At 39.8% G+C, this 19,756-nt stretch overlaps 1 protein-coding gene across 2 annotated transcripts in view; it reads right to left on the bottom strand.

The window, feature by feature from the left end:
• Nucleotides 1-2,007: 2,007 nt before the first annotated feature.
• The window catches only part of Btbd3 (BTB domain containing 3), a 29,683-nt gene continuing 11,934 nt past the window's right edge, over nt 2,008-19,756 (bottom strand). For both annotated transcript variants that reach the window (XM_045156475.1, XM_045156474.1), the window contains exons 2-5: nt 10,121-10,406; nt 9,548-9,638; nt 8,886-9,004; nt 2,008-5,921 (exon numbers count right to left, since the gene is read on the bottom strand). In XM_045156475.1, the coding sequence (XP_045012410.1) occupies nt 4,889-5,921; nt 8,886-9,004; nt 9,548-9,638; nt 10,121-10,263 (1,386 nt within the window). In that variant the 5' untranslated portion in view covers nt 10,264-10,406 and the 3' untranslated portion in view covers nt 2,008-4,888. The remainder of the gene's footprint in view (nt 5,922-8,885; nt 9,005-9,547; nt 9,639-10,120; nt 10,407-19,756) is intronic.

Below are 19,756 nucleotides of genomic sequence, written 5' to 3'. Positions count from 1 at the left end.
CCTGCCATGACACAGCGGTGGTACCCATCTCTTCCTCACGGCTCCTTCTATCCTGCCTGCCATAAGCAATGCTGGGAAATTCCTGACTGACAAATGTTTTTCCCACTGCCAGGTGGTGGAAGAAATAAATGAGTAGATTCTCTCTTTGACAAATTTCTCCAGCAATAGTTGTTAGAATATACAGAATACATATTTGGAAACGTAGAGGGTAAAATAGAGCACAAGAAATAGCTGGTCAGTAAATGAAAATGGCTCAAAAGAGAAATTGAAAAAGTATATTAATTAGAAATCCAAAAACCATGCTTATTTTCTACTGAAACTCCTCAAAGGTACTCAAAACCCTGCTCGAACATACCAATTTTTCAGCTACTATTTGCTTGTTAGGGTCCTGGTTTTCTAACCATTTTGTTTCTACTTTCCAGTTTTCTTCTAAGTCCCTGGTCTTCACAGACTTCACAGGCAAGCCAGACAGTCAAGAGGGAAGATGTAATTTCAGTGAGAACTTAACCTTGAGTCTCAATGGTAGAAGAGGTACATTCCCAAATGTCTTGGGATAATGGAAACAAACATGTGGATTAAGTTTAAACAGACAGTAGATAATGGGCTAGACTCTGGTAGAATAAAGATCTTTGCAATTCATACTGTAACTGATTAAAAGCTGATGAGGATGGGGTGTTCATTTTCTTACACCTTGGAATAATCCCCCCAAAAAAATTTTAAGTAGGTACACAGCAAAAAGAAATCAAGGATATGAAGGAGCTATTCAAATATATAAGGGTTCACAATAAATTCTAATACAAGAGCATTAGAGCGATGTAGAGAAAAAAGATACATATAAACTGGGCCTGGTGATTCATGCCTTTAATCCCAACACTAGGGAGGCAGAGGTAAGAGGATCACTACGAGTTTGAGGCTACCTTGAGACTACATAGTGAATTCCAGGTCAGCCTGGGCTAGAGGGAGACAATACTTTGAAAAACAAAACAAAACAAAACAAAAACAAACAAAACAAAACAAAAGTACATCTTCAGTATCTCCTCAGGGTCTATCTCCACCCTGGAGCTGTCATGTTCATCAAGGAAGTTCATCTCTCCAATTGCTCTGTGGTTTCAGCTGTGAGCTGGCTGAAGTATGAGGGGTAGTTTATCTTCTCAGGTCTCACTACCTTCTGAAAAAGAAAAAGATTCTCTAACAGAGAGTGAAGTCTACTTAGTTTAAGTGGGATAAGAAGAGTTAAAATATACTCACCATGGCTCAGAGAATTTTGCAGAAGAGGGGGAAGAAATAATTTAAGAGCCATAGACTGAGACATCATACCCAGAGGCACTGCCTCCCCGACAAACTGACTGCTGCTCCCACAACATATGGGCTACAACCCCATGGAAAATACCTGCAATCCCAAGGAGGAGGGTCCCCAGCAGAATAGGGTCAAGGACAAGGGAAAAGGGTACCAACACATGATATATACATACAAAATATGTTAATAAAAATGTACATGTGCATAATTATGTATGAATATGTGGGTATCAATGTTTCACATGTACATGACAAAGAAAAATATAATGGAAAGTTAAGGGAATATATAACAATCATTTAAAATTCTCATTTAGCAGCTTCTTTTTTACTCCTAGACCCAAGTTACTATGACACAGCAGGAAGCTGCAGCACAGGTCTACCAGAAGCTGTAAAATGTAACCCCTCTTGTCATAAGAAAGCCAGACATTTGAGTGAGTAGAGACTGGGAATACCAGCCAACCACACATTTCATAACAGGTATATAAACATGTTCATTCACTCCCTCTCAATAACTAGTCAGGCCTTAAATAATGCAAATGGTCAACATACTCATTGTTGTCTTATGCTTTTGCCTCAAATGTTTCCTTCTTTAGGAATCAAATATTGTGTTTGCTCCTGTGAAACTGTATGTGTAAAAAGCAATGGCACCAAAAATACTGGAATGAATATTTACTATTCATGGGAATAACAAAAATGCCAAGAAAACAAACCTATGAACCAGTTTTATTTTATTTGCATTTAACATGATTATACACATTCATTTGTCTAACAAGATCTGCACTGTTACATTAAAAATACAGTACAATAACATTCAACATGAGGTACTTCATATTTATATACTTTCCTTCATAAATAATGCTGCACACTGCTAATGCCAAGCACACTGGTACACAAGCGGCCAGTGTCTTGAATTAGCTGAGCTTATTTAAACACCTTAAAAAATGAAAAAGACAGTTCAGTGCAATAATTATGTAGAAATTAGACCATTTACTTAAATAGTATTTTAAGATATGATTAAAGAATGTTACATTAGAACTGCTAGCCTAGTTCCCCTTATTCCCGGTATGAACAATGACAAGTACTGCCAGGTGAGGTGGGAAAAGCGTCTACAGCACATTCTGCTTAATGAAGTTGTTTATGCACTAGAGCTGCCTGCCTTGTCAGAATAAGTTTCTACTTTCAAAAGCTACAAGACTCAAAATCACCAAAGAAAACAAAGCAAGTGCATTCACTTTCATTCCATTTTGCTGAAAATGAAGAAAGAATAGTTTCATAAAAATCTCTTACCCTACTCACAAGTTTCCAATTTTACTCATAGTACTTGGCACAGACTAATCAAATGATGTGTCTTTTAAAACAAACAAACAAACAAAAACATGATAATAATTAACATAAAATTAAGTTCTTCTACCCAGTGACCAGGATGTCGGGCTTTCGTCTGGCCATTGGCTAGCTGTGAGGGCAGCTCAGTCATAAGCGCACTGGCAGTGAGTAGGGAAGGGATGCTGCCCCTCTAAGGCTATCATACCCAGCTCCACTATCTGACAGGACAAAAATCAGTACTAAACTAAGTAACTTCTCTTCAGGCTTAAAAACAAGTGCCTTCTGGTCAGGCCTACCATCTATATGGTAGCTGTGAGTTACAGAAATGTTTAACCATAATTTAAAAATAAAAACCTTTATAGCAGTATTTTTAAACTGAAAATGTACCTTTACTTCACTGATGCTTTACCAAAACCATAATCTCCCTCCTAGGAAAATAACTGTTAGATAATGCTGGAAAACTGTCTTGGGAGTACTCATCAAGTCACCAATGACAGCTTTCAGTCACCTACTCTAACAGATAGCTAATGGCAAAATAATTAAAACATTTCCCATAATCCAGTGTTCTCCTCTACCAGGGAAGCTGGCTTAAGGCAGCAAGCCCATGTCTGCAGAGGAAGAAGTGGCCCAGAAGCACAGAGAGCAAGGGCAGTCACTCCTGGGGCCTTGCTGGAACCAGCAGGGGGACTATTCCTGTCCCACCTGTCACTAGCCAGGCAGGGAGGAGGCAGTTCCTGAGTCGGCAAACACAGCTGCATGTGCATGTAGCACAGGCACACACACCCCAGACTAACCCCTGCTCCAGACAAGCCAGCCTGAGGCTTCTGAAGCAGGAGAAGGAGGCGGCCGGGGACCACACTCTGGGTGGCGGGGAGCCATCTCAGGATCACACTGAGCAGAAAAGTTGCCCAGAAACACATGGATACTTCAGCCGGAGTGACCACAATGGACAATGCCAGGGTCATAGGCACAAAGCCAACATAAGCCATCAACGAAAGAGAAGTTTTGGATGAGGATTTCCCCCTCTGCTCACTGTATTATGGACAGTAAGAGCTGCACGTGATGTGGATGCAGTGACTAGGTGTAACCAGGTGTGTCGCTCTGACCACTCTTAAAGCCTGCAGGCACAGACAGGCACTTTAGGGTGGCCAGAGACCAGGTTCTAGCAGTCCAGGAACAGCACAGACTAAAATCCACAAATAAGGTGATGAATGCTTCACATTGAAAAGAAATAAAAAGTATTTTACACATTAACATGTAGTGCTACACAACTGTTTCCTCTACAGATCTGTTTGGTCCTCTTACTGTTGAGAGCAGGGTCAGGAATCCTATACACAGTTCAACTGAAGCAATAAGCTAATTGTGGGGAAGCCAAAGCTTCCTGGCAAGAAACGGTAGCTTTTCAAACTATGTTATCTACTGTCGTTGTTGGGCTACCTGTTTTATAGGACATTTTAAAGCTTCCTTTTTACGGCCATTGGTTGTGCTACCTGCCATACAGGACATTTTTAGGCTTCCTTCTTAAACTCTTCTATGTAAATTTAGCACAAGGCTTGGAACTTTTCTGTATTAACAGTAAGTCTGTAATTCCCTCACATCTGAAGGTGGTGTCTGCATTATGTCCTGAATTCTAAACTAAAAGAATATCAATATGTTTTGTAGCAGAGGTCATGGCCTGAACACGCATCCAATCCCTTACTTTCCTATTTTACATAGACACTGTGAATTGTTCAATATGTAACAAGTATATGAACTTAGAATAAAAGAGCAAAGCCCAAAACAACTAGTTTAGAAGGAATGAAGAGCCAAACATGACTCCTTTCTCTAGAAATTGTACAATGATGTTTCCCTGTTTTTCTTTTATGAGGGGAGGGGGGGTTCTGTTTAAAAATAATTGGATGTCATTTAGATTTCAGGTTTCCATTTATCAAACGAAATCCAAAAGGAAATTTAAGGTGATACAAAATCTTCTTCAGAGGTACAAAACTGAGGTCAGTGGAACACTGGGAGGAGTGGAGGGCTCCCCAGCTGCACAGACCGATTTCAAAACCACAAAGGCGCAGTAAGAACGTGGCTCTTCTAAGCAGATTGTTAAAAGCGGAATGCTGAATTTTTGCCTGTACATAATTAAAAGGTTGAAATTAGAAACTGCCTACTGCTTCATTCATTACAAATTACCTGCGATGATCACATGTGTGCAGATGAGCTAAGCATCGGGCAAGGAGGAGGTGGATGGACACCCCTCAGTGCTTGGGGAAGGAAGAAAGGTTCAAGCATAGAATATAAGTTCAGGGATCTGCCCTCCCTGTACCCCAGTGCCATTTGTGCTATCTGAAGAGCACTGAAACTGGACAGTCACTTTGCCACACTGAACTTCCGTCATGCCTTCTTGCCCAAAGTAGCTGAGTTCATTGCCGTCCAGTATCACGCTGGCCGTGTAGAAGGTGTCTGGCTCAATCTGCACTGGGTACTCAAACCACACAGGGAAGGTACTACTGGATCCATCTGAGAAGTACTTGCTCAGGTTCTGCCCCAGTACAACACCCTGACGCTTGAGTTCAATCTTGGCGCTGTACTCTGCTGAGCCACAGCTGGAGCCGTAAAGCCCGAAGCCAGCAATGAATACCCTTTTATCCACTGCGAACTGGATGCTGTCACAGCGACCCCGGTAGCGCCACTGGTTGCTCCGATAGGCACAAGACTGAAAACGGTGACAGCGCTGGGGCACAAGGCCCTTGCGGGCTTTGCTCACAAACTGCAGTTCAGGCTTTTTGGATGCAGTGTACCAAAGGAAGATGTCGTTGGTCTCATTGAGAGTCAATACTCCTGACTGCGCAGCACCATTTGCAAAGTCATCCAGGGCCATGGTAGGGATGCGGATCAAGTAAAGGGCCTTTCCTAGGACCTTGCGTTTGTTTTCAATACTCAAGGCCAGATCTTGTCGCTGGCATTCTACTTCAGCCCAGTTGAGGGCTGCTTCAAAAACTACAATTTCTTTGGCATTCAGAGTTTCCCTGCGAAGGATACTTTCTAGTGTCTGGAAGTCAATGTCGCAGAATCCCTCAGACTTGAGCGCTAGCTCGGCCTGGGCATCGATCACCTCCCAGCATCTCTGTGTCAGGTCTGGCTCCTCAAATAGGCAGCTCTGGGAGAGCAGCACACAGGCGTTCTTGGCACTCAGGCTGGTCTCCAAGAAATTCACACAGGCTCTGGCCAGGTGAGGGACTATGTACTTTTTGGCAGCATACAAGGTGGCCAGCACTGTGTCAGCAGCTAAGTCAATTTCATCACAATAGATGTATCTGGAAGGAAGCATGCAACATGTAAGTGGAGTTTTCACAAAATGGGTATGTCCAGTCAGTAAAGAAGCTACTATTTTCAAGTTTATCCAAGAATATCATCTATGTGACAGTTATTACAAAAACCATGGTTAAAACCACATCTGAAATACAGTCTTATTAGTTTGTAAGTTTACATAACTAACTAACAGCATTAACTTTGTAGTATCATTCTATCCTTTGGCTTATAAGGATGAATCCAGTATATTCTTAACAAAATAGAAGATACAGTAACTATCTGACAGAAGACCACACATCAAGAGACAGGTTACAAAAACCAGCAAATATTCTATTATATATAGTATATTAACTCAAAGAATTCCTACTTCCAATGTACTAGGAACAAAATATATAGTTTCTCTATAACTTTTTCAGTATATTCATCATATGAACACAAAAATATTTTACAATCTAACTCCTGATTTTTGAAAAGCAAACTAAAACCTGGTATTAATAAGTGAAGTACTTTCAATTCAATATGTTGTTAAATATAGGCTTCAATACTGTCTTCTAGTTAACTCAGAATCCAACAGACCTTTTACCTGTTTTAACTCTAAACTTCTATTCTTTTTATTCTTCCCACATATTCTTTTCACTTTCTGGATTAAAAAATACATTATTTCCATCAGCATTACTTAAAAGTAAAGCAGAAAGCTGAAGGTACATCATTTTTATGCTTCTGTGGGCCGTGCCTATCTCAGGAAAGGAAACACTTCTTAGTGTTTGGGGAATGGTGAAGGGTCCCAAAATAGTATGTAAACGTCAAACTCACCTGTTCTCTCACATTACATGAATGATATAAGAAAAAGTCAGTGAGAACTATGTAAATGAATACTGATATTTAACTTTAAAATTTTTCTTGCTAAAACATAGTACTTTAGCTGAAGTTTTTCTTGTGATTTTATTTCCTGCTACTAAAACATACCTAGTTTAAGAAATCAAGAATGCCTGTTTATTCCTTTCTTTACATTTTGATTGTTGAGGTAGGATCTTACTGTAGCCCAGGTTGACCTAGAATTCATTATGTAGTCTCAGGGCAGCCTTGAACTCACAGTGATCCTCCTACCTCTGCCTCCTTAGTGTGTGTGCCACCACGCCCAATAAAAAGAATGACTTTTATCAGAAACTACATACCAGGACATTGAGAGAAAAGTGCACACAGTCACAAATGGAATGCCTCGCTGCTCTCAGGAAATACTGTTCTTCTCTGACAGGCCAGATGAGCCACCATGGCAAGCCCACTTGACAACATACCTACAGCTCAGGTATGTCTTGACCAAAGACCAGGGCCAGGGTACATATCCAGGAACATGCCATTATTTGGAGCTCTGTTGTTAGAAGTCTCAGGAAAGGAGTCATGGCTTTTCAGCACTACAGCTACTCGCAGTGCAAGAGGGAGGGACCAAAGTGACCTGCATTTCTATTCTTACCAGTTTACATTTGTGGGTTGCACTAATGGTTTCATAGCCTGTATTAATATATGCTACAGGCACCCTATTAAATGAGAAAAGTTACTGGATAAATGATGACTCAAATAAGTTGGGTGAGATCTAACCCTCTGCCAGTCTTGCTCACAAATCCTGACTGTGCAAGTGTCAAGAGGACACACTATATTTGATTGCAGTGAGACGAATAGCCTGAACTGCACTTCCTCAACAACAGACAACACTGCCACATAGGACAAGCTGACTTCTTGCATGCACACATGCACACACGCACGCATGGTGCTGCACGCAATAGAAACCACTTTCACATGTAGCAAGCTGACTTCACACAAGCACATGTGCACTCAAACACGCATGCATGAGCATGCACTCTACTCGACAATGTACAACACTGTCACATACAGCAAGGTGACTTCCTGCCAGCAAGGACACTACTAGAGTAGTGTCAGTCATGGTACTTCACATGCTCACCTGTCAATCCCCCGCCTCTCACTATTAAAGCTCCAGTTCAGTGAGATTTCAAAACCATAAAATGATTAAGAATTAACCACTTATAACCTTTAGAACTAACTACAGATTATCTTAAAGCAGGCAGTAGATAATGAATACCAGTACTTTAACTATTTGGGGAATACTGTCCAATTCTGAACTGAAATCCCTAGAGTGGCAGGCGACAATATGTGAGTTATATATTACTTTGCCAAAAAAAAATAAAGGTTCAATGAAAACCTTATTTATATGATTCACAGTAACTGGACATTAATGATATGGTATCAATACTTGTTAAATAAGATAATTCTATACACCTGACTAACATATAGTAGAGTCAGCAAAAGACCTATGAGGTTTAAAAACAAGTTAATACATACGTAACTTACATCTATATTACCAATTTAAGATTTTCTAAAAAAAAAAAAAAAATCAACATGAAACTACAGGAATCTATTCAGTTCCTTCAAAAACTTCTTTAACACCAAAGCAAATGCTTTTTTATCTGGAGAATCATCATCCAAATTTGCATGCTACATGTGTGCACAAATATTAGTCTGTCAACAAGTTCCACATTTCTGTGAGGAGATAACAACTCTTAGAAAGCTTACTAATCACTAATCACTTTGGTGCTAGAACTCTACAACTGTGGAATAAAATGTACTTCTTTAGTAACTTTTTAGTAAACACTGCTTTTAAAGGGCATGCTCTATTAAATAATGTCTATATTAGAAAGTTATTTTTAATAGTGTCATTAAAAGTCAAATCACTCTATGATCACTTGCACCCAAATCCTATGCCAAGGTACAACTGCAAATGCTTGCATACTGAAATGTGAAATGTGAGTATTTTTCTCCACAAATGTTTCAAAGGTAAGTAGCACCCCCTTTCTTCAGAATCTGCTTTTCTGTTTTGCAGAATTTACATTAACTCAGAAGCCAACAGACCACAAACAGGCATAAACAAACTCTGCAAACGTACAAATACTGCTTACTTCAGCATGGCGAGAAAAGCAGCAGGTTCAACATCTGGTATACGGATTTCATCTTTGTCCTCAGCAAGTTCTCCATAAAACATTGCATGGAACACAGAGCTCCCAACAGCTAGGACATACTGTGGAGAAAGGAAAATCTTATTTCGTGCACTAAGTGGAAAGTGTTTTCAGCAAATCAATCCAGAAAAACAACTCCTAGCAATCAGGGTTAGTGGCTGTAAAGTACCTAAACTTGCTTCTCAGAAGAAGCCAAGGTACTGTGTATCTTGCCAGGGAACATAAATGTTCAGGCTGAAGTCTACATTAATTATCTCAAAGCTTTCAGATTAATGCACAGGCCCCCCAATGCAAAATAAATAAAATAATAAGCTTATCTCCACGATTTCTATGAGAAGGGTAAGCAGATGGCTTTCTAAACCCGTTACATCAACTTCCTATAGCTGGAGAGTGAGGAAAGCATAGTTTTGTGTGATAGACAGAGTAGAAACAAAGAAAAAATTAAGCGTGGCCAAAGCCCTTTGGAAAGGGCACGCTTTCTCTGTCATCGGGTGAAACATACACTGCCTGCCATCGGCAAGCTGCCCATACCAAGTTCCAGGATGTCTGAGAGGGTCCCTCTTTGTAAACCTCAGGACTAAACGGGTAATGCAGCTGTTGCTTACTTTGTGTCCTGGCAACCGCTGAGTCCCACCTGGTGGCCCAACCACAAAATGTACATCTGCCATCAAATCATTATTGAACATCACCGCATTTCTACAAACAGAGGCAATTCATTAATTCACAGCAACCACAGTCTTAATATCCCTCTCCCCAACATGCAAAAGCTACAAGGATTCAAAGCAAGGGCAACAGTTCAGTACTTCACGGCAAAACAACAAATAAAGATCCAACAAAGCAACTGTGCTGGAAATCATTGCAGATATATAGAAAGTAACTCAAGTTTTAAAAAGTTACACAAACTTTTACAGGCTAAACACAAATAAAAAATTTATATCTTCTATACTCCACAGACACAGCCCTGTTTCTTAACTATTACAGCCTGCAAAAATATTTTTATCTAGGAGGAAAACAGCTGTACTGTTTTGGAAAAGATACAAGGCGCATTTCCACTTCGAGCAAAGCTTCTGGGAAGAGGAAACATAGAGATGTGTGTCAAAATACATTTCAGGTTGTGCAAAAGAAGAAACTCCAACACAGGAAAACTTTCAAGGTAAATATGCCATCTGAGTACCTACCTTTCTCTGATGGTGGGGTAAAGCCCCTGCCAGTTGGGAGCTGGGATGAGATTATTGTTGCTCAGGTTCTGCTGGTGGTACTGCTGGACACTGGTGCTGTTTGAGGTGGCTGCCTTCTTACGGGGAAATATATCAGCAGCCATCTTCTTCTTCTTTTTAGTCTTCAAGGTAATTATTTCATAACAAACTGGGGGCAACTTGCTGCTGTTGCTGCTGCTGCTGCTGCTGCTGGTGCTGGTGGTATCTGCTTTCTTAGAGCTTTTTTTGGATCTGTTCTTTACTGTCTCTGGAAGCATCAAGAAGAAGGTAAGACATTTCATGTTCTTTTCCTTGTCATCTACCATGAGTACAGTATGTTTCTCTTTAGAGCTAGATATCCCAAATTGGCACGAACATCAAAAAAAAAAGAGGTTAGCCAGAGCTAAGACATTAACAGAAACCAACAAGCTGATATTTCGCTTCTTTTGCTTCGTTTCTCAGCCAGGCAAGGTGACCTTTTCACTATGTTGAATAAAAACTGGCTTTAAGTTTTATCCAGGACTGGGTCTGTTAAACACATCCCCATCATGATTCCTGCTTCTCTTATTTGCTCATAAAAGAACTGTTTTTTAGATCACCTGCACCGGCTAGGCTGAGCAAAGACGACAGGCACAGGGCTATAGCACTTGTTTTCTGAATTAGCTTAGCAAGATGTGCCGAGCCCAGTGAGTCTGTTCAGCGGCTGAAGTTGTGTGGTGAATGGATCGGAGAAGAGGAGAGAAAGAGTAGGTATTACAGCCCTGCAGATGGAGTCAGACAGCCAGCGCTCCGAGCCAATAGCTGAAGTCACCAATCAGGATTGGACCAAGCAAAACAGTGACACCTATTGTAACGCGCATAGTTCTGATATTAAAGGAACAGCAGTTGCATTCTCTCTTGTCTACTGCATATTTAAATAAGATAAACAACACATTAAATAGATTTAAAAACAGGAAAGGAGGAGTCATTCATACAAATTTCAAATTTCTTTTTGACATAGGACTATTCTCATTTCCTTGGCTACATAAGTAGCACCAATTAACACAGAGTAGGAACAGATACATCTACTCTTTCTTCCTGACAAAAATCTTTCTCTTAGCAGCATTGACTTTCAACTATTTCAAACAAAATCCTCTAGTCTATAAACCAAGAGATCAACAAAAGCAAAACAACCATAATAAACATATTTAACAGCTGGGGGGGGGATGTTGTTTAACTTCCTCTTTTTTTCAGTCTCTTTGAAGGTAAGATATAGTTTGGTACAAAAAAGCCTCAGAGTGCTAAAGCCATGCATTCACTTCACCATAATCCCAGTGCTTTCTAGCTCTGTAATGATCTCTGGATGTCCCAGACCACAAAACACTGCTAATTAGGGCAGATTAAACCAGTACGCCTAGGTGCACCGAGGCATAAGGCAGATCCTAGATGTAAAAATAACATTCAAATGAGGCAAATCTGATAATCAGTGTTTAACTCTGTAATTCACTAAAAATATGTCAGATGGGGGCCCTGTTCAGGATCTCAAAATCCAACTTAAATGTAAGACTAAATTTAATCTTGTTATAATTTTGAATAAAATCATCCACAACTTCTAACACAGAAGAAATGATAAGGCTATTTAAAATGATAAACCCCTGCTTCTACCTAATTAAAATGCAAACAGGTTCTCTCTGCTTTGGAACAGAACAAAACTCTGATATGGTTTTCGTAGATGTGAATCCCAATAATTTCCAGTGAAAACAAAAAACACCTGCTGTCTTCTCCACACACTTACTCATAAAGAAGGACTAACAGAAGATCGAATCTCACTTCTTTCTATCTGGATTGCTCTGCAGCAACTACTTATTGCCCCTCTGTCCAGTATGCCCTTTAGGACAAGAGCCCTGCTTAAGCACAGTACTCATCTGCAGTATGATTGCTTGACAAGGAGAGGGATCAGCAAATGAGAACGATGCATTATAATGTACCAGAAATCAGTCTGTAAATCTCTAGCAGCCTGGACCACAAAACTGATATAAGGAGTTTCCACTGTATTGTCATTTTTGCTCCCTCCATTTGCAGAGGTCAACAAAACATACTATGTAGGAGAGGCAGTCTTTACCAACGGTTTACCTGTCCCTTTTAGATGGATCCCAGTGCTGCTTATTACAGTTAATTCTATTATTAACTGCAAGGCTAAGGCATTATACATCCATACCCTATGCATCACCTTCAAACACTCAACCACAAAGTTAGAGACATAGAAATTAGTTGCAAAAGGACCTAGAAAAAGGCACTGAGTAGTTCGTACCAGAGCTCTGATTCAGAATGTTAAATCAAGTGGCTCTTTCTCCTCTGATACTGAACTTCTAGATGCTGTCACTACTTAAAACCCCTACACGACACAGGCCTTTCTGAGTGAAATTAATCTCACACATGCTTCTAACAAACCTAGTATCTATCTGGCTTGGGTCAGAGCTAATCAATTAAAATGGAAAGGGAAATCAACTGCTTTGAGGCAGTCATTATTAGTTGGCAACTGAAAGTGGAATAAAAAAGGAAAATAAATAAAAGAAGAATGTAAACAGCTTGGTGGTTTTTATTCACTTGGCAAAGAGGTCAACATATCACAAAGAAAGCTTCCCAAACTGTGGATCTTACCTCACTAAACTGAAGGAACAAATGCATGTAATAGTTTGAGAATGAAAATTACATACTATTTTAGAGAATGTTCTTTCTGAAATTTAAGATTTGGAAAGTGAAGTTGCATAGAAAAGCTAGAAGATGCAAGGTTAAGTGACACAGTGCTAAACCCGCTTTGGTTAGGGTACTGCAGAGGGTCTCTTTCAGTCACTCTGGTGATAGGAGGCAGGGGCATGGAGTCTAAAATCAAGAAACTGGGAACACTCTGCTATGGAGAGCTATCTGCCTGCCATCACAGTAGATAGGTAGTCCCAGGGTCGGCAGCAACATGCCCCAAGGGCCAGATTCTGGAGCAGAACCTACACTTTAACAAGAACCTTCACATCATTTATATGGTACTCATGCTTGAGAAAACTCCACAGAGATAACTGAAGACCAGAGTGTCTTCCCAAATATTCAAGCTCAACACCTGCTGCCACATGCTGCATTCAACTCTCCAATTCAAAATAAAAAATCTGGTTTGGACATAAAACTGAATCTCTCTACTTGTTCTGAAATTCTTCTGTTCTGATTAATGTTAAAATTCTAAGATGCAGATGAGCAATTGTCCAAATGAGAAGACTCAAGGCACTTGTTTATTCTTTGGAAAACAAACTCAAGCCCAAATTTTATAAAGAATGACAGAGATGATTTTAGTGGCAAAATAAGATTCAAAAAAGACAGGTGTAAAACAGACAAAACCACACAGTACTTCAAAATAACCTAGCCCTCCTTTCTATCACAAGCCCACCTAACAATGTAGCACACCACATCAGCCCCAAAGTTCACTCTGGCTGGCTATTTCAATAAAACCGGGGAGGTGGATTTGAAGTCAGCCATTAGAGACTCAGTTTCCTTAGCAAAATACTGAAAAGGTTGGTTCACTTACAGTAAATTAATGTATTCCTTCAATTTCATGCTCAGAGTACTTAGACATGCATTTTATATTGACTCAGAACACATGCATAAAACTCAGAGTGCACAAAGCAGAGTTCTCTGCTATTTTCTTTTTGCTTTAATGCTGGTCTCAGTATATCCATTTGTTTCTCTTGAGCACACTGATGTATGGCCTGGTGAGATGTCTCAGCTGTTTGGTGCTTGCTTGCCAAGCCTATGGACTTGGGTTTGATTCTCCAGTACCCAAGTAAAGCCAGATGCCTAAGGTGGTGCATGCATGTGGAGCTTGTTCACAGTAGCTAGAGGACCTGACATGCGCATATTTTCTCTCTGTCTTTCCCTGCCTCCCTTCTTTCCTTCCTTCCTCTTTTTCTCTCAAGTAAATAAAATATTAAAAAAAGAAAGAAAGAAAATATAGAAACACTGATCTAGACAGCTTTGTAGGTTTAACATTCAGAGGGCTTATTCTCCCCCCCCCTAGAGAACTTGTACTAGGGACTATCAGAAGAAAAGGAAGGCAAGTTCCCACTAATAGAGTGCTCATGAAATCCCTTAAATTCCATGAATTTGGAATTTGATAGTGTGCATTTATATATCTGGTAATAATAATAATAATAATAATAATAATAATAAGATGCACTTTCACCTTCCCCTTTCATGGCCTAAAACAATAAAAAGTCATGAAAAGTCTAATACTAATATACAAATTTTTGTATCGCTTTGTTCTGTTTTTGTTTCTAGTTTACATTACTACATTAAATATAATTTATGCTTTCTTTGTCACCCTGATTCAAATATAGCAGTTTTAAAAATCAGGGCTGGCAACGAGTGCAATAGTGGCACGTCTGTCATGATGGAAACCAATTGCCCTCCAATTGGACTGGAGGCCCACTCTATGTGAGGGAATACATCCCTGATACTGAAAACTTAAAACAGAGCCCTAGGGGTGTAACATCTGCTGATGTCTGGAAAAATGTATATACTATGCTTATCAAACTGCCCAGTAAGAGCTTCTCTTAATATTTATACCCTTTTATTAACACTACCCTCACTTTGGGTAGAGAATCTTCTCTTTTCAGATGGCAATGACTTTGGGATGGCTCAGAAGGTATCATAGTGCTGGAAAGAAGTGACTGGAGGGCTGGAGAGATGGCTTAGTGGTTAAGCGCTTGCCTGCGAAGCCTAAGGACCCCGGTTCAAAGCTTGATTCCCCAGGACCCACGTTAGCCAGATGCACAAGGGGTCACACGTGTCTGGAGTTCGTTTGCAGGGGGTGGAAGCCCTGACATACCCATTCTCTCTCTCTCTGTCACTCTCAAATAAATAAATAAAAACAAACAAAAAAAAAAAAACAAAAAGAAAACAACAAAAAAAAGAAGTGACTGGAGTACTAACATCTCGATCACACCTACCAAGGCTCAGGGTCTAATGCGGAAGAGACGGCGGAAAGAATGTAAGAGCCAAAGGAAGGGTAGGACTCCTTACAAAGTGGTCCCTCCAGACATAAAATGGCCTAGATATCCATGACCTCATAGTGCCTGACACCACCTACACAAGACCATCATAAGAGGAGGAAAAGACCATGACATCAAAATAAGAGAGACTGATTGAGATGGGGAGGGGATATGATAGAGAATGGAATTTCAAAGGGGAAAGTGGGAGGGAGGGTTTTTTATAATCATGGAAAAAGTTAATAATAATTGAGAAAAAAAATCAGGGCTGGAAAGATGACTTAGTGGTTAAGGTGTTTGCCTGCAAAACCTAAGAACCCAAGTTCGATACCCCAGTTCCGACATAAAGCCAGATGCACAAGGTGGTACATGGTCCCTCTCAAATAAACAAAGAAAGAAATATCTGCAGGGTGTGGTGGTGCATACCTTAAAATTTTTTTTTCATGTATTCATTCTGAAGCCCAGACATATTTTATCTATTAGGCTCAAAGATAATCTAAAATTTATTTTTAACTAGTGTCTTCTCAACTATCCTTAAACCTCTTGAATTTCCAAGCTGTTTTGATACAAAGTTAATTATCTTAAGAAGCTAAGCAGGTCAAGATGTCCATCAATCTTTGATGAAAGTATTTCCAAAACACACTTAGCAGATCATGTCATATATTAGGTGCTGGTCACATAATAGTAGAGTAGGGACCAGGATCAGAAGGTTAGCTAATAATTGTGGGTTTACACTAATTATATAATTGCCATTATCTGTTTCACTGAATTCTCAATTAATGAGAAAAATGTCAAGTTCTTAAGATTCCCCAAGACCATCATTTTCTCCACTGGAGGGTTGCCAGCCCTCCTACTTTAAGTATAAGTTTATATATTCAGTATGGAGATGTGCTGAGTGTGTGGACTCAAAGAGACTCTTGAAATCATGTAAAGTAGCTCCTGTCTTACACCTAAGGCACTTGCATGTCAGAAGTATAAGGGACTTGTGGAGCAAAGTCCAGAGTGAAGTTCGGCAACACAGACAGTTTGTCCTACTTACTCCATTTATCACCACTGTAATCATCCCAAACACATCTACAGTCCATATCCCTTCAGGGGCATTTCAGGAAAAAATGCCAAAGACACTATCTTAAAGGAAATCAGAGGGATCTCTCAAACAGGAAGAATGATCACCAGAACAGCAGAAGGTTCTTTGAGTAAATGAAAGTGAGAAAACCAGCTCTTCCTGGCTAACACGAAGCTCCATGTCCACAACCACCATGCAGGCAAGTCTGGTTTCTCTTGCTCTAACTCTAGACTCCTTGTCTGGACTCGTTTGTGACTCATTACAAGAAAGTGCAAAAGCACTGCCAGTGAGCTGAGCAGAAGACTGAAGAAGGAGCTAATATTTCCAAAAACAAACAAACAAACAAAAATGGTTCTGAGATCATCATGGAGGAAAGCAAAGGTACAAGCGACCATGCGGTTAGTTAGTTGCCATCTGTGAGCCTCACCTCACCTTCCTCATCTGCCAAATGGAGTAATTACATACAGCTTGCTCCTCTCAGGTTTACTGTGAAAGCAAAATTACATGTTTGTGAAAGAACTTTGATATATGTCAAAAAGACTCTAACATGGTAAGCCATAACAATTAGACCAACTGTAACCAAGCATGAGGCAGCCTGTGTAATATAATCAACTGAAAACAGAAATATGTGAGATTGAACCTGGTTTCCAGTTCTTGCACTCTTCCAAGCACAGCAGTACCTGCTGACACACCACCTCCTTTCCAGGCTTGCCCTAAGCACCATCTGCATGTCACATAAGTACACAGGTGCTGACATGCCACCTCCTTTCCAGGCTTGTTCTAGCACCACCAGTGTTACCTCCTTTCCAGGCTCTACCACTACCTGCATGCCACACAAGGTCTTGTGCCTATTTTCCAGGAGAATAATAAAGTTCCTGTGCTGAGCACTGGAGTTTGTCCTAACCCACATCCAAATCCATAGCATTCCTGCCCACTCAGCACCCAGGGCCCAGGTCAGATGTCTGCTGTGACTTCATACCCCCTTCCCTGTGAGCTCATTTTCTGCTTTACCTACCAAAGCTGAAAACAGTTATCTAGCCACCTGATAATGTCTACACTAGCCAACATAATTTTTCCTCCCCTAGTGATAATTCAGTCTGAATTTTAGCTCTAAGGGTATAACTAAGACAAGTTATTAGTTCGAAGGTTACAGACCTGGCTAGAAAGATGAGGCCTGTGGTCAGTCACCTCCTTTTGTCCACAAAGATCTCCAGTTAACCTTGAAAGATGGTGAGTGGGGGCACCCAAAGTTAGAATGTACCAATTTTTACAAGGCAGAAACAATTATTTTGAAAATTCTATATGGCACTTAACATATTTGATAATTACAGCCTTTAAAACATACCATCTCAGTGTACACTTTATTTAGAATACTAAACAACTACATCACAAATTATTTTATATATTAAATGAAATTACCTTGAAATGAAGTACTTAAGTTTATTATGAGATACTTTAGAGGTTGCTATTTAAATGAATATTCTTCTGTAAAGGTAGGATAGCTACCCAGGCATGCGGGTATATGCCTTTTACCCCACCACTCAGGAGGCAGAGGTAGGAGGATTGCTGTGAGTTCGAGGCCACCCTGAGACTACATAGGGAATTCCAAGTCAGTCTGGGCTGGAATGCAACCCTACCTCAAAAAAAAAAAAAAAAAAAAAAAAAAGTTAAGATAAGTTAATCAGCTGTTAAGTTTTATGTACTCTTAATGATTTTTGTAGTAAATTTATTCTCTATGTCTCTAGGATTAAACAACTGACATATTGGGTGGAAATGTTCATTTAATATAGTTTCCATTATAATTTAACATTATAATTATGACCACTATCAAACTAAAACTTGCTATGTGTGTCATGTTTTATTAAGTTTTCCCATAAATACCCATAGAGTGTAATATCACTGAAATTGATAGTATATAATGATCATAACCTTTAGGCCTTTTTCCTTTTAGTTCTACATAAAATAATAGCATGTCTTACAACTAATGGTACCTTGCAATCCAGTAAAATAAAGCAAAATGTATATAATGTAGTAAAGAGAAAGGAACCTCTTCTTTAGGTTGGTTAATTATTCCCTTAACTAGGCCGGATGATGGCTTAGCATTCTGGCTGGGCTGCATTAGAATAATTGAGCTTTCATCATGTAGTCATTTGATAAAGTATATAATCACAATTCTCCATTGAGACTGCTGCTATGACAACCACAGATATAGAAAATCTAGATGAAATCTCAGAATGAGAACTTTCACTGCCAGCCCGGTCAAATTTCCAGCATTAACATATCTATTTCTAATATTTACCCACAGTACACAGTTATATTTCTACATAAAAGTAACTAGTAGAAGCCTGTTAAATCTGGGTAGTATCTGCTAAAGACACTTGTTAATCTAAGATGAGTTTATAACAATGTCATGTAAAATATAAACTAGAAGCAAAGTATGTCGTTAGATGACACTGTGTACTTTCCAATAAATAGAATCTACATTAAAATATCAATTTAGGGCTGGGGAGACTGCTTAGTGGTTAAGGCACTTGCCTGCAAAGCAAAAGGATCCAGATTCAATTCCCCAGGATCCTTGTAAGCCAGATGCACAGGTGGCACATGCATCTGGAGTTTGTTGCAGTGGCTAGAGGCCCCGGCACACCTATTCTCTCTCTCTCTCTTATTCGCTATCTGCCTCTTTCTCTCAAATAAATAAATAAAATAAATGTTTGAAAATAAAATATCAGTCTAAACGTGAGCAACATTATTATTTTTTGGCCTGTGTGTGTGGTATTCATGTGTACAGTATGTGCCTGTGTTGCGGCCAGAGGTCAAGGCCAGGTGTCTTTCTTAGTACTCTCTATACCTCATTTAATAAGGCAGTATCTCATATTGAACTTACAGAGCTCACCAATTAAACGAGACTGCCTAGCCAATGAGCCCAGGGATCCTCTACTTCCCCAGTGCTGGGATTACATTCACATCATGTCAGGGTTTTAAGTGGGTGCTGGTGCATGGCAAGCACTTTACCCAATAAGATATCTCCTCAGTCCAAAAATCATTATGATAACCCACATGTCTTTTTCTCTGTGTCTAATATATGATATATAATACACATCTATGAATGGAACTCTTATTAATTACTTTTAAACAATGTATGCAAAGCAAAACGGACTTGCTCAAACTCTGAAGGAGACGGTTCTGACCCAGCAGAGGCTTTAATCCTACTGGGAATGGCCAACTTGGAACAACCCCATCCAGTCACTCCTGTGGTGTTCTCCAGGTCACCTGTCTGCTTTAGATGACAGAGGAAAAAAATAATGTTTTTCAGTCAAAAAAAAAAAAAAATCCCAAAGATGGCTGTTTCCTTTGGCTTATTTCCCTCCTGGTATTAGGAGGATAATCTCCAAGAACATCCATGATCAGAGCAGACATGATGTCCAAAGCCCAGGTCACTGACCTACTTAACATCCTGCTCTACTTGGGCTAGGAAAGCCACCCTCTTCCAGTGAGCACATGGGATGTGAACAAAGAAGCCAGATTATTCGATTCCCAAACCAC

The sequence above is a fragment of the Jaculus jaculus genome, chromosome 8, assembly GCF_020740685.1.
Source record: "Jaculus jaculus isolate mJacJac1 chromosome 8, mJacJac1.mat.Y.cur, whole genome shotgun sequence".
Taxonomy (NCBI): Eukaryota; Metazoa; Chordata; class Mammalia; order Rodentia; family Dipodidae; genus Jaculus; species Jaculus jaculus.
This window is presented reverse-complemented; position numbering and strand designations above follow the sequence as displayed.